The sequence below is a fragment of the Sphaeramia orbicularis genome, chromosome 4 (assembly GCF_902148855.1).
Source record: "Sphaeramia orbicularis chromosome 4, fSphaOr1.1, whole genome shotgun sequence".
NCBI lineage: Eukaryota > Metazoa > Chordata > Actinopteri > Kurtiformes > Apogonidae > Sphaeramia > Sphaeramia orbicularis.
The window spans coordinates 37,205,961-37,220,327 of NC_043960.1; the positions used below are offsets into that span (position 1 = coordinate 37,205,961).

The 14,367-nt window shown below is 37.8% G+C and overlaps 1 protein-coding gene across 1 annotated transcript; it reads right to left on the reverse strand.

Annotated features, from left to right (window-relative positions):
• Nucleotides 1-537: 537 nt before the first annotated feature.
• Nucleotides 538-14,201, reverse strand: mysm1 (Myb-like, SWIRM and MPN domains 1). The gene is given in 21 exon segments (XM_030132141.1): nt 538-990; nt 2,282-2,339; nt 3,670-3,775; nt 3,933-4,065; nt 4,162-4,350; nt 7,342-7,416; nt 7,509-7,559; nt 8,373-8,427; nt 8,510-8,592; nt 8,700-8,777; nt 9,608-9,711; nt 9,808-9,938; nt 10,022-10,238; nt 10,870-11,296; nt 11,299-11,340; nt 12,487-12,585; nt 12,666-12,750; nt 12,838-12,912; nt 13,619-13,689; nt 13,793-13,865; nt 14,077-14,201. Coding segments are annotated over 21 exon segments (2,508 nt in total). The 5' UTR covers nt 14,133-14,201; the 3' UTR covers nt 538-690.
• Between the last annotated feature and the right edge of the window lie 166 nt (nt 14,202-14,367).

The window sequence follows — 14,367 nt, forward strand, 5'->3', positions numbered from 1 at the left end:
CCCAGTTTCCCCAATGGTATTATGATCCCCTCACCTCATCTGTGCTGGCTTCTCCCATCAGACCCCATGACCATGCACTGAGCCCAACAGACCTGAACAATGCAGGTCAACATTAACATCCAAATTTGGTGTGTGAACCCTGATTTGACAAGGTTGATGCCCAAAGAGCTTGTGTAAGACCTTCCCAAGTTGCAGCTAAATATCAAATATGAAGAAAATCGGATGATTTGGTGAAGAGTAATCACGTGGACACTGATGGATAGATGGACACTGCAGGGTACAACCCCCACAACAAATAAGGCTAATGATGTTCATTTTGTCTTCTGATAATGTAATTATACTTTTTTTCTTTTGTTCAGACAAGGTATAGTTTTTAGATGTTGTCAAGCAGGTAACATCTAAAAACTATACCTTGTCTGAACAAAAGAAAAAAAGAAAAGTATAATTACCCCTCAACCAATGGTCGATGTATATATATATATATAAAAAAAAAAAAAAAATCAACAGAATATATCAAAAATAAGACCAAATAACTAGTATGAAAATAGATTTTTATTACTGTGTTCAAACACTGTCTGGTACTAAAACAATGAGATGGGGCTAAACTAAAGGTCTAATACAAAATGTTATACATAGCCTTTATACTTAAATATGGAACTAAAATACAAGTACAGTTGGAAGAGTGATCCATCACAGTAAATAGTCATGTTCAGTAGACAGCACAGAGCCCATGTGTAACACTGTGCTGCCATTAGTTTCTGAGGCCGTGGTCTGTGTGCTGTAGTCTGAAGACCTGCCAGAGTCCTGATCAGAGTCTGCTGCCTGAGGTCTCTGATCAAATGCAGAGTCATCCATTTCCCCCTCTTCTTGGTCAGACGACTGTTCTTTGGAAATAAAGTCTGACTGGAAAAGAGCCTGGATCTGGGTGAGGAAGGGGTCTCCCTCGTCATCTGGGAGGGGCTCCAGGTACTTGGCCAGAGATGACAGCATCTGGAGCAGAAACAGCTCAGCAGTGAGTACATCTGGACCATTCTACCTTTTTTAATGACTTATTTATGCCATATTTCCTGTATTTCTCAGTCTTTTTTTTTTGTTTTCACACATTTTATAAGACAAGCCAAGAAACAAAAGAAAAAGAAACAGCTCAAAACAAAACATGACATTCCACACATTGAACAACTCCACATATACATTATGACGAAGCAGGTGGCTGTGTACCCAATTGCTTAATGAATTTTAGTAAAGGTTTCCAGATTCCTTCAAATTTCTCTCCCCTCCCTCTAATAACATAAGTGAGTTTTTCCAGTATGACAGAGACTGTCATTTCCTTTATCCATATATTTATTGATGGTAGAGCCATTTTTTTCCAGAATAGGTATCTCTCAGTCTTAGCACTTTTATAAATAAATACCTTTCTTACAAACTGTCTATATAAGATGGTTCCAGCTAAAATGTTTTCCTTTGTTTTGTGTAACACTGAGGCTTAATATGAATACTTGGTGTTTCCTTATGTCATTACCTTTTTCTATTTTGTCCTTTCTCTTTCTTGTCTTGAAAAACCCTAAAGCCAAATTCTACTGCAGTGTATTACTGTATGTGTTAATAAAAAAATGAAAAACCAGAATGAGGAAGCAGAGCTAATAAAACAATATAAGGCTGTCCACAGTCCTAGAACAATAATAATACTAGTTCAAACAAAAACCACTGTGGTGAACAACATCACTGCAATCACTTTCAAAGCTATTTGTGGATTGATACAAACGCTGACAGCCAATCAAAATAAACCTAACGGGATATCCCATTAGCACTGCATGTCATGAGAATTATCTCTTAATTATCTTATTCATATTAATAAGAATATAAATAAGAAACAAAACAGCTGCTGAGCTGTTAAGTTAATGTGCAGCTTAGTCTAATTTATAATCTAATTGTTGTGGAATAATTTTTGGACTTAATGAGATAAAGACAGAAATATTATGTGTAATATGTTTCTTTTTTAAAAGGAATAGTCGATTAGTAAGTGCCTTTTCTGGCCACTTCTAACACACATGTTTTGTGTATTTAAAGTAGAAACATGTCAACTTAAAGTTTGCATCACCTCCCAGTTTGTGTCAAACTAAAGGTGATGAGTATTCACTTTGGGGCTTTGGAGAGCACAGCAGGTGCACCAGTGTTTGCAGAGTTATCATTGCAGATGTGTGAGTAGTATGGATGCCAAAATGTTTTCAGTAAAGTTATAATTCTTGGTGTGATGTGGACCTGAAGCAGCATTTGGACTGACCTTCTCCAGACAGGTGAGGTGGGAGTCTCTCCGGAAAAATCGGTTCATCTGTACACTCCTGGCCAGAGCAGACAGAGATTACATAAGACATTTTATCAAGAGATTTCTAATATTGTATTTATACTCGGCATCAATGAAAACTTTACACTTACAACTCTGCTTTGATTTATTGGCTGTACAATTCTAAACATGAAATTTATTGAATGTTGTGTATTTATTGCATGATCAAGGCCAATAAATTTGTTGAAAAGAGAACAATACAAAATTGAAAATCACACCAGACATCTGATATTGTCCTGGAGGATGTTCTGCCACTCCTGCTGCAAGGCCGTCACCAACTCCTGGCCATTTGTTGGGAGTGTGTCTGGATACATGTCATCCCAACTGATCCCAGAGATGCTCAGTGGGTGACAGATCAGGCCAAAAGGCAGAACATCAATGATGTTTTACTCCAGGGAGACTGTAGTGACCTGAGCAGTCTGGGGATGTGCATTATCCTGTTGCAGGATCCAGATTTCTGGGTGGTCATTGTGGACCTGAGGCACATTGACGTTGATTCTTGCATAATCTTGGCACAGCGTCGTTCCTGAGGCCCGGTTATTCTCCACTTTTGGGGGCATTTTATAGACGATATCAGTCCCAGGGTTATAAGTACAGAATTGGCACTAACCACTTATCCATTTTTCAGCCAATCACACAGCAGCATACTGAAGAGGTCAAAAATAGTCATAGTTCAGTTGTTGTCAACATGTCTTGAGCTGTTACAATTAACTCAGCCAGAAATCATAGCTCAAATAAGTATCTTTAAAATACAGCAACAAAAAAATTAGTGTAAAGTTTTCATTAACGCCGAGTATATGTATATATAAAAATTTATTATGCAGCATGAATAAGAAGAAAGTGATTTGCCTAATTTGATGAAAAATGATACAAAGACAATGTGTTAAAATCTATATTGTGAACATATCTTCAGCTTCATGCACACTTCTGGCCCTGAACCTTTATTAACAGCAAAACGTCTCAAAGGTCTTTAGCTGCAAAACAATACTAAAGAAAATCTTGTACTGGTCAAGTGTAAAGTTTTAATTGATGCCAAATACCATAATTTTAATTCTAATTCTATATTCATATCAATATTTATATAAATACCAAATTTCTTACTTTTCTCTCTCTATTTCATTTTTCACTGGTTTGTAGTTTTTTCTCTACCTTTATTTTTCTTTGCACTTGCTTGTTGTATGTTGCTGCTGTTAACTGTGAAATTTCCTGATGATGGGATCAATACAGTCATATCTTATCTTATATTTTTGAATATCAAAAAGTCAGACTCAGCATTAGACCAAAGAGTGTTTGTTAAAAGTGTCACTACAGTACTCTCCACCCCTCACCCAGGTGACTGAGCGTATTTGTGGATGATCCACTGCGCTCTCCTTAATGTTTGCTCCCAGTCTGGAATGTCTTGTGATGCCAGGAAGTCAAATCTGTAGGGCAGCTCTGGGAAACAAACGGAAAGAGAGAATGAGCTGGAGGAGAGTCTGTGGTGCTGACCTCCACTGTCAGCTCCAATTCACAGCCTCTTGATCTCCACTGTTTTGAAGTCTCACTCTATGAGTGTGTGTGTGTGTGTGTGTGTGTGTGTGTGTTGACATACTCTGTGGGCCTGTTTGTTCCTGGCTCTCTCTCACCAGCAGACAGGTGGTTTGGGAATGTGGGGAAGGATTGGCTGGGTCGTATGGACTCACTATCATCCCGATGAAAGGAGCTCCGCCCCGTGAGAAATAACTCTACAAAGATCAGAACACAGGAAGTCAAACCAGATCACGGAACACGTGGGCTGAGACTTCACTCCGGTGCGACTGCTCTCATTTAAGTGACTTCACCTGGAACTGGTCCTGTGTGTTTATGTCCCGTACAGAGGGGTTGGGATGGAAGGAGGGGTGTGAGTGGTACCAGCCCACCACGCTGAAGCCCAGAGACGACAGCACGTCACAGGCCTGAGTCTGAGACACCGGGTCCATCTCACACTGCAAACCTGTACTCACACTGTTACATGGCTCTGCAGCACAGATCTACACCACAACACACACACACACACACACCAGTGGAAACTACATTTAGAATGTCACCTAAACAATGTAAGAACATCTGGGATAAAAGTTGCACTTGAATAAAGTCTACCGATGTAATTAAATATCCTGACTGATACTGATAATGCAGTACCGTATTACGTAAGTGGATTAATCACGGTTTTGCTCTCTGAAAATATATAAAATAAAAACAAAATGCAATATTAATTGTGAATGTGTTTCTCTATTCTTTGGCTTGTGGTTTTAGAAAAGTTTGGGTTTCAGTCCAGTAAACAGTAAATTATTAACATAGTAAATCGATCATAACTCTCAATTTTATTTATAATTTAATTGATTATTTGCTATAATATTGTCTCGCTCTATTTGGAAGTTATCAAATTTTAACGATATTACTACCCATTACTAACTGAACCAAAACTGATAATGCAATGTTAAGTTCATTTTCAGTATAAGATTTAACTTTTTTTTTGTTGTAAGAATTCAAGAATTTCAGTAAAATAGATTTGAAATGAAAGTCTATTGGGTTGAAAATAATGCAAATGACATTACTGGGTTTTATTAGTTTTTCTGATCACGTTCAGTGCCAACTCAAGAAAACTGCGAGGCAGGAAATTCAGTAACACGTATGGTTTAGAAGAAATGTATCCTAGGTGTCTTAAGTAGAGAGGAGGTGTCAAAATGTGAACTCCCTTCCAGTTTGCAACTAAGCAAACTAAGTCATGTTCCACCAATTTCTAGTTTCATTACAGATTTAATACTGACTTTTATTTTAATGTTTATCATATCCTGATGTAGAGCAACACGTGAAATGTAATAGGCAATAGACCTTTTATTTGACTGTAACTAAAATGATCTCTTTGTAAGTTCAGGTCACAGAGACATTGTGCAGCAGGGGTTTGGAGAAGGTAGTGTAGTGTAGTGTAGTGTGTGTGTGTGTGTGTGTGTGTGCATGCGTGCGTGTGTGTGGTGGTGGTGGTGGTGGTGGTGGGGGGGGGGGTAGGATTGGTCAAGAGGTGGTTTGAATAGGACCAAGTTAGCAATATGTATTTATTGAAATGACAGTCAGACTTGCGATGCTCACTAAAGTAGGAATATGCATGTTTTTTGTATGCCTTATAATCCGTGTCTGTTGGTCTTTATCACCAAATGACTGTTACGACTCTGAGGTTGTATATATGTGTTTGCATTTGTCCTGTTACCCCACCCTGGCCTGTAGAGGGCCAGTGGTGTATTTTTCTGTTATGTATGTGTGTTGAAGTCCAGGTGGCTTTATTGGATTGGTAGGACGCGTATCCTGTGGGTTGGCCAGCCTGGAGCGCACAAACCGCTAATTGGTGGAGGAGGCGGAGCCCGCCTTTAAAACCGCTTGTGGACAGCCCAGCCCCGCTCCTCGTCCTCGTCCTGCTCCCAACTAACGCCGCCAGTTCGTCATATTAGAGAGAGAGATTTTCGACATTTTTGAATTCAGTATTTTATGCACATTGTAAATAGTTTATTGGACACCGCAGCACTTGTTTAGGGTGAGAAGTGAATTTTATTTTCATCACGTTTTCTCCTGTTTTGAGTTAGGAGGCCAGGTTAGTCCTGTGTATTTTTGTTCTTTTATTTCTACTAGGGAAGTACAGAGTGTTTGAGTTGGTTTTGTTTGTTGTTTTTATCACTGCTCATCCTACATTAAATAAACTGCTGCTCGGATTTAATTTAACCTTATCTGTCACAGTCTTCCTTGGGAGTGGGAATCGAGTGGGGAGTCATTTTATGTTATGCCTTATTTTACCCCTAGACTAGGGCGTAACAATGACAAACACTGTAATCATAAAACATCTTTCAGAAAAACTGGAAATAGTAAATGTGTTGCTTTCTGTTCCATACACCCATACAGACCTGGGTCAAAGGGCTTTTGTTTACTCTGCACATTATGCATGGAGTCAGCTACAGACAGACTGGAAACTGAGTTAATTTCATTGAGCACTTTTAAATCCAAACTGAGAGCTCTTGAGGCCGACTCCATTACTTGCACTTGTTCTTTTTAATCTGCTTGTAAATGTTATTATTACTACTTATTTCTTGTTAAATGTGCCTGTTATTTGTGTTTTAACCGTGTAATTTTGAAACTGTGTTTTGTATTTGCTGCTGCCTATCTTGGCCAATAATTCCTTGTAAAAGCCGTTTTTAATCTCAATGGGATTTTCCTGGTTAAATAAAAGTTAAATAAATAGATACATGTATTACTCGGCCTGCACAGTCTCAAAATGAAGGGAGGTTCACATTATTCCTCCTTCTGTATAAAAGAGGCAGAAAGATTTTTTAATAGGAAACACCTGAGATGCAGACCTTTCCTCACAATGCATTTTGCTGTATTTCTTACTCTGCAGGTTTCTTTTTTCATATTTTTTTTAAAATAACCTGTTTATTAATGTATTTTGTTTTTCTCTGCATTTGTTTCTGTTTTTATCTGAATATTTTTACTGTTGCAGTTTGGATGTTTAAAACATTGAAAAATAAATTAATAAATATTGAGAAATCTAAAATAGCTCAGTGAACTGCAAAAAAGGGGTGTCTAAAAACAAGATAAAAACACAAAATCTGAGGAAAAAGTACTCAGAACAAATGAAATTATCTGTCCATGCAGCAAGCTAATTTCACTTTACAAGATTCTTGAATTAAGATTGTTAAATCTAGACATAAGCATGTCTACAGATGTATGAACACTTAAAATTAGAAATTAACTCTTAAAACAACATAAATTGTCTAACACGTAACAATTGTTTAACACGCTAAATCTAAGTTGTTGGATTTTTTTATCTTGGTAAGAACCAAATAATTCGCAGTGTACTAGTGACTCTCCTTCAAATCAGCTGCAAAAAAGGTGCAAATTTGCAAACATTTCCAGGCATCGTTACCTTTTCAGGAAATTCTGACATAATTAGGCGCTACATGTACAGTCCATATTTTTCAGTCTAGTCTTCATACCTTTAATACTTTGTCTTCCTCATTGAAGGTTCCACCCAGCAGACCAATGACCTCTCCCCGTGATACATGGGCATGCTGAAAACAACACGATAAATTCATTTAATGGAACATTAGAATAAATGACACACATTCTTGTACTGTAGCAGTTTGGACTGTATAAAGCGTACCATGTCCATGATGAGAAGAGTCTCTGCACAGACAACAACCTGGAATGGTTCCTGTAAAAAAACAACATTTTTAACTTAAAGGGGTCATATTTTGCTAAACCCACTTTTATTAGTCTTTGGTACACTTATTTGTGTATTTGGGGACCCTAATAGTTCATAAAGTTTGAATTTGAACCCTCCAGGTGCTGCAAAGCTATCTTTATATTCATTTTGGCAAAAATCAGGTGGATTTCTACAACCTGTTTGAATTCCTGCTTAATTTGTAACATCTATAACTAGTTACGTCACAACATTTGCACATATAAGGTCAAGACTTCCGACAAACTAAAATATGTCCAAACTTCGAGCCGATTACCTAAAATGTTCAGTTGTTGGTTAAATGGGACAAAGCAGCACAGCCAACAACTTGGGGGGGGGGGGGGGGGGGGCGTGATGTAACTCGTGCATTTAAAGGGCCAGCGCTCAAAACGACCTTTCTGGTGTCATTACTCAGAAATAGGGTTAAAGATGGATCTGTGGAGTTGAATTAATGAAGAATTCAGACCCAAGCATAGCATTTACAGTTTATGTAGACCACAGGGAAATGTTTTAAAATGCATCATTCCATTTAAAAAAAAAAAGCAAAAATATCACTCCTTTAAAACAAACTACATCTACAGACGAAAACAATAAATGCGTCTATGTGGGAGTAAGATATGTTTCTTCAATGGGTTACGCTGATGAAATGTTTTTCTTAAGTCTGATTGATCTCCACTTTAATCTTTTACAGAGCCATAATAACAAAGTAAATGGGTTGGGGAGCTCTGTCATTGAACATCTGCCTGTGTTACTGCCAACTGAACAGCTGAATAGACGGTCACTGACCTGTACATCTTCTCCAAACGACCTGCAAGGAATCAACTGGAATGGATCAAAAGACCTGAAACAGAGGGAGCAATAGTAAATATCTCAACACATATAAATAAACCGTTCAGTATTTGTCATCCATCCAACAAGCTCACCCTCTGTATCTGGACATCTTGCAGGGTTTCGGCTGCCTCTTCATCTCCTCTCTCCTGCGGGCGAGCTCCTCTGCGCTGAGATGCTAATTTACACAGTAAAATCACCAACACAGTAACAGAAAACACACTGATGGAAAACATCCACAGATTGATCATTTGCAACACAATTACAGTGCACATGTGTTCAAACCTCATATGTCTGCCCCTCCAGGTCCTTAGCATCACACCAGTTTCCCCATACGTCCCTCACACGACGCTTCCTGGTCCGCTACAACCAATCAGTCATTAGGAAACATTAAGAAAATATTTTAGCCAAAACCAAATAAAAATGAGTCTGTGTTAAAAAAAACCATCAAATTAAACTACATTATGTGTTTCCAAGAAAACGACAAAAAGGGTCTTTAGATGTTCATTTATTTCATACATCAGTGAAGTATGTTGTTCAGAAATCTGACTTCTTTTGGAAATGTATTTCCAGTTGTCTTTTGTGGGTGATCTCTGTCACAGCGCTAGTCTGTGTCATTATCTACTGAGTGGTGCACAATCATCCACACTAATGATTTTCATTCTAAGAACATAACATTACAAAACAGAAAAGAGCCTTTAATGAATTCCAAAGCTAACATTAACAAAAAAACAGCATAGCAATCCTTAAATAATAACAATAAAGATCAATATAACGGATATTAAATTAATTTTTAGATTTTTTTTTCCTTTTTTGCTTTTCTTCGGGAAAAAGAGCCTTTAAAATGTCCTTTTGAATTTGTTGTGGCAAACTGTGCTGATATTTATGTTGTACCATTTTGTATGGGTTTTTCTATGTAATATTTCTATCCTTTCGTCACTTTGTTTTCATGATCCACATATTAAAAAAAAAAAAGACTAAAAATAATATAGAAACTAATACGCTCTCAAATAAAAGCCTTTAAAAAAACAATCACACTGAATTAAAAATGCAAACTGATGAATGATGTCAACCTGTAGTACAGCCAGTATACAGTATGTACTGTACAATATAAGCTTGTAATTAGCTCAGCGAGATCATTGTTTGTAGGCTTACAGTGAGATGTAAGGCTCTATGGGTTTATGGGAGCTTACCATGCTCTGCAGCCTCTGGGCTAATTGATAGGCCTCAAGCACATCCTTGCCCTCCTTCTGCTTGGAGCGGTCTGCCACTCTTGGACGATTATACACTGCTTGTTCTTTAAGAAAAAAAACAAACAAAGCTCAAAATAAATACTGACCTAACATTTAAAAAGGTGCAGAGATTAATGCTGCCAGAGGGATGGTTACGTTACCGCAGTTGAAGTTAATGGCTCCTATGAGTTCCAGGTATGTGTGTATTCTCCCGATGCAGTTGACATCACCACAGTTCTTCAGGCCGGGTCGTACTGACGTCTTGTTCAGGTACTTTGGTTTGCTCTTGGACCTGTTAATCAATGACCATAATACCCTGATTCCTCTACAAAGATATGATCAAACTACGAAGTGAAAAAAACAAACATGAACTACCATTGTTCCAGAATATAGTTTCTGATCTTCAAATATCTTTCTGGGGTCTTGGAAGGCCGTCCCTCGAAGAACTCTGGGATAGCTTGTTTCTCATCTTCTGTGATGGTCTCCATGTCCATCTCTATTTCCTGCTCTGGGGGATTAAGCTCTTCCTCCTCCTCCTCCTCTTCCTGTTCATCTTCTAGTCCCTTGTTTTGCTCTGTTTTATCAGCAGTATCTGGACGACAAACAGTCATTTTAGTAAGAACAGGGTTCATACACATTTTTCAAGGTCAAATTCAAGCACTTTTAAGGGTCATTTTCAAAATTTTCCAGCACAGCATCTTATCGCTGCGGTAAAATCCATATCTACAGGAATACATACTTTTTTTTTTTTTTACTTTTTATCACAATTATGCACATTGTATTATGCTGTAAACATCTAAAATTATGTTTCATAATAGCACACCAAAAAAAGGGAAGCCGGTGGGAGTGTGTTCTTCACACAGACACACCAAGCCAAAGATTATGATAAAAATGTACCTGGAGTCGACCTGAGAGCACCCTCTAATTTCCATTTTTGACATAAAGTTTTATTTTTCAAAATGTATCACCTCTCTGTAAGTAGCTTTGGCTTGGCATCTAACCTGGCAGTTAATACTAAAAACACATAAATAAATCACATCACAGAGTTAGAATTTCAAGCATTTACAAACACATAAACTAAAATTCAAGCACTTGTCAGACCTTGAAAGCACAACATTAAATTTCAAGCATTTTCAAAGATTTCAAGCACCTGTGCAAACCCTGTAAAAACCACATTTTTTCTTAAGATGACAGAAATTTACACGGAGAAGAGTGAGTCTTACCTGTGCCTTCACTGCAGGCCTCTTCCAGTTGTCCATTCGTTGTTGAGCTTTGGCCCTCATCATCTGCTCCTGCCTGAGAGGTTTTTAAAAGAGGTGATTCTGACTCTGCATTTTGCTCACTAACTCCACGCTCCTCTGAGAACAGAGGGGAAGTTGAGGGTTGAGGACTATCCAGACATGGTGAGCTGCAGCCACGTTGGTCCTCCTCTTCCTGCTCCAGTTTGGTGTCATCTGTGCCCACTGGGTGATCTGTCTGACTGAGGTCACTATGAAGTACTTCCTGTGGTTTAACATCTGCCTCTCCTTCATTGCTCAGGTCATCAGTGATGTCTACGTCCTCATCTTCATCATCAGAAAGCTTCTCTATACGGACAGTGTTATCCAGAGTGGATGGATGACTGGATGTGGGCTGTGGTTGTAGCTCCAGTAGAGGGTCTGTAGGGGGAGCTGGAGCTTTGGCTTTGATTTATCCTGCAAAAAAAAAAAAAAAAAACAAACCTATCTTGTTAAAAAAAAAAAGTTTGAGCAATCAATAAATCAAACTTTATTAAAGAGCAAAGGGTGAGATAAAAAAACAACACAAGACACAAAAACAATGACTTAAAAACATAAAAATAATAAAATCATTATCTAACAAAAAGAGAACTGCACCAATATCTCTACAAGTCAGTAGCATGATACACTAAACCTTATGTTTGACAAACAAAGGATGATTTCAGAGGACAGACTGGTGGGCACTCAGTTTCCAGACATTTTCAGATAAACACTTTTAAAGGAATTCATAGAAGTGTAGAAAATAACTGTAAAAAAAAAAAAAAAAAAAAGGAGATTCTAACTTTTTACATTCTATAATTATTAGATATTTCTGTATTCACTTAAAATACTCTAGTCATATTGGCATTTATTACATAAATAACTTAAAAACAGCTGAGGAGAAGAACTGGTTTCTACAGGTTACAGTGAGATTTAAGACTTTTTAAGACCATTGTCAATCTGATTGGAGACTATTTTATCATACTGGGAAGTACAAATGTCACAGGAGTTACATAATTACTTCAGAGGATTATTTTAGTTGCATTTATTTGCAATATCGTGCAGTTTCATAATTTAAGCATTTCACATGCTTTTTAGAAACTTGTATTATTGGCATTGCACAGTTAGTGCTTATTGGCTCCATGTTATTTTTAGTTTTGTAGCTTTTTACAATGTCATAAAACTTTACAACCGCTCCCAAAAATCATTTTAAAACAGACTAAGGTGAATTTTACTTTATAACTTTGATTTTATAAAGTAACTTCATAATTCAATGAGATCATAAAGTCTACATTTTAAGGTTAAGAAAATTTTTGATTACTGAATTCTAGCCTTTTCACAGACTCACTTTGAAGAATAATGGGAAACTGAAATGTCTTAAAATTGTATCATCAATTCATAAAAGGGGCTTAAATACTCCACATCCTTGGGAGGGAGTGTGGGAACCATGTGTATGAGTACAATGTGCTTTGAATAGAGATACTCCCTCTGTGCACACACTGGAACTGTATAAATAAGTGAAGCATAATGAAGGTTAACATTTACTTCAGCTATAAAATATACGGCAGTAAAATAGAGCCTCACCTGGTGCTTAAAGTACTGTTTCGCATAACTCTTGACTTGAAGAACAGTACGGCTGCCCACCAGCTTGGCGATCTTAGTCCACCTTCGGCCAAACTGAGCCTGTGAAAAAATCCAGAATTATAAGACTTCACTGGGAATTTTGGGAGGAAGTTATAGGTGTGGAGAAAGAAGAAACATACCAGCCCTTCCTCAAACAAATCTTTTTCTTGTTTGGACCAGCGGGAGGACGAACTTGAAGCAGAGGTTGAGGTCTTGGCTGGAGATCTGAACATGCAACAAAAGGAACATGAATGCCAACAACATGAGGACTTACTGTGCTGTGGTTATATACAACTGGAAAAGGTGACTCACTTTTTCATTTTGGGCTTGTTGTTAGTGTCACTGCTCCAGATGTGATTTGGGATGTCCTGACCTGTCAAATAGTATCTACAAGTGTGGTTTAGGACCAAAAATGGGAGAGGATATTACTAAGTAAGGCAAGGCAAGTTTATTTGTATAGCACATTTCAGCAACAAGGCAATTCAAGGTGCTTCACACAGGACACTGAAATACAATGACAGGGAAAAAGAAACACATTTAAACATTATAAAAGAAACATGTAAAAGGTGATTAAAAACATCAAGAAAACAAGACATTAAATCAAAATAAAGAAGAAAGAAAGAAAATAAAATGAAATAAAATAAAAACACACATTGAGGTAAGAATTGCAGTGCAGAGTTTCGAAAGAGAATATAAAATTTAAAAAGTCAAATTCCTTTTGGTCAAAGGCAGCAGTGAACAGGTGAGTCTTTAACCTTGATTTCAAAGAACTCAGACTCTCAGCAGACCTGATATTTTCTGGTAGTTTGTTCCAGATATACGGAGCATAGAAGCTGAACGCTGATTCTCCATGTTTAGTTCTGACTTTGGGAACACAGAGCAGACCTGCACCAGATGAAGTAATAAAATAAATAAAAGTAATGAAGTAATAGCAGTAGTAATAGCAGCAACCATCAAATGTTTGCAATATTTACTTGATACTTTCCCACTACTTTGGATTGCACTTATGCTCAGTTTGCAGTACTGCTCATCAGTTTGTGTTGCGTGCAGTCTGCGTACATTCATGATGCGTTTAAGGTCAGTAAAAGGATACTGTTCCTCCAGCAGCATCTTCTCTATCACCTCTCTGTTCTCTGCGCTGATTGAGCTGTCTAACTCCCACGGCTGTACAAAGGAAAGGGAGAAAAAAAAAAAAAAAAAGAAAGTTATCAACACCATTCACACTCACACTGATGTCAAAGAGCATCTCAGTCTCATGTTTTCATACCAGTATCCCTGCGCTGCTCTTCCAAGCAGACTGCAAAAACTGCTCCTGAACTAAACCTCCTCCATCCATCTGACTGAAACAAAGACAGAAAAGCAGCTGTCATGAAGGCAGCATGTGAACATTAGAGCAGAGATCATCCCTCTGAGACACAAGACAGCTAAGAGCTAGCATGACTCTGGGACAGAAAACAGCAAATAAACCACATTTAAAGGGCGTGGAGCCGCGGAGCCACGTCTAACTGACAGCAGAGACAAAAATGTACAAGAAGAAGGGAACAACTGTACCCAATACTGCTCTCAAATTCATCCCCTTCGATATCTACATCCACCTCGTCCTCCATGTTGTTGGATAAACGTAAACAAGGAAAGAAGAGAGATTACTGTTTCCGAAACAACGGTTGGATCTGCTCACAGCGGCACCCTCTGGTCGGATGTATGAACTACTAAACCTGAATGAAGAGGATCCTGTTTTTCAACCTTGGGGTGTCTTTCAGGCCTGAAATTCAAATGCGGTCGCCTGAAATTTTTAGTAATTGATTAAAAAAAAAACAAAAAAAAAACTTACTAATAAAAAAT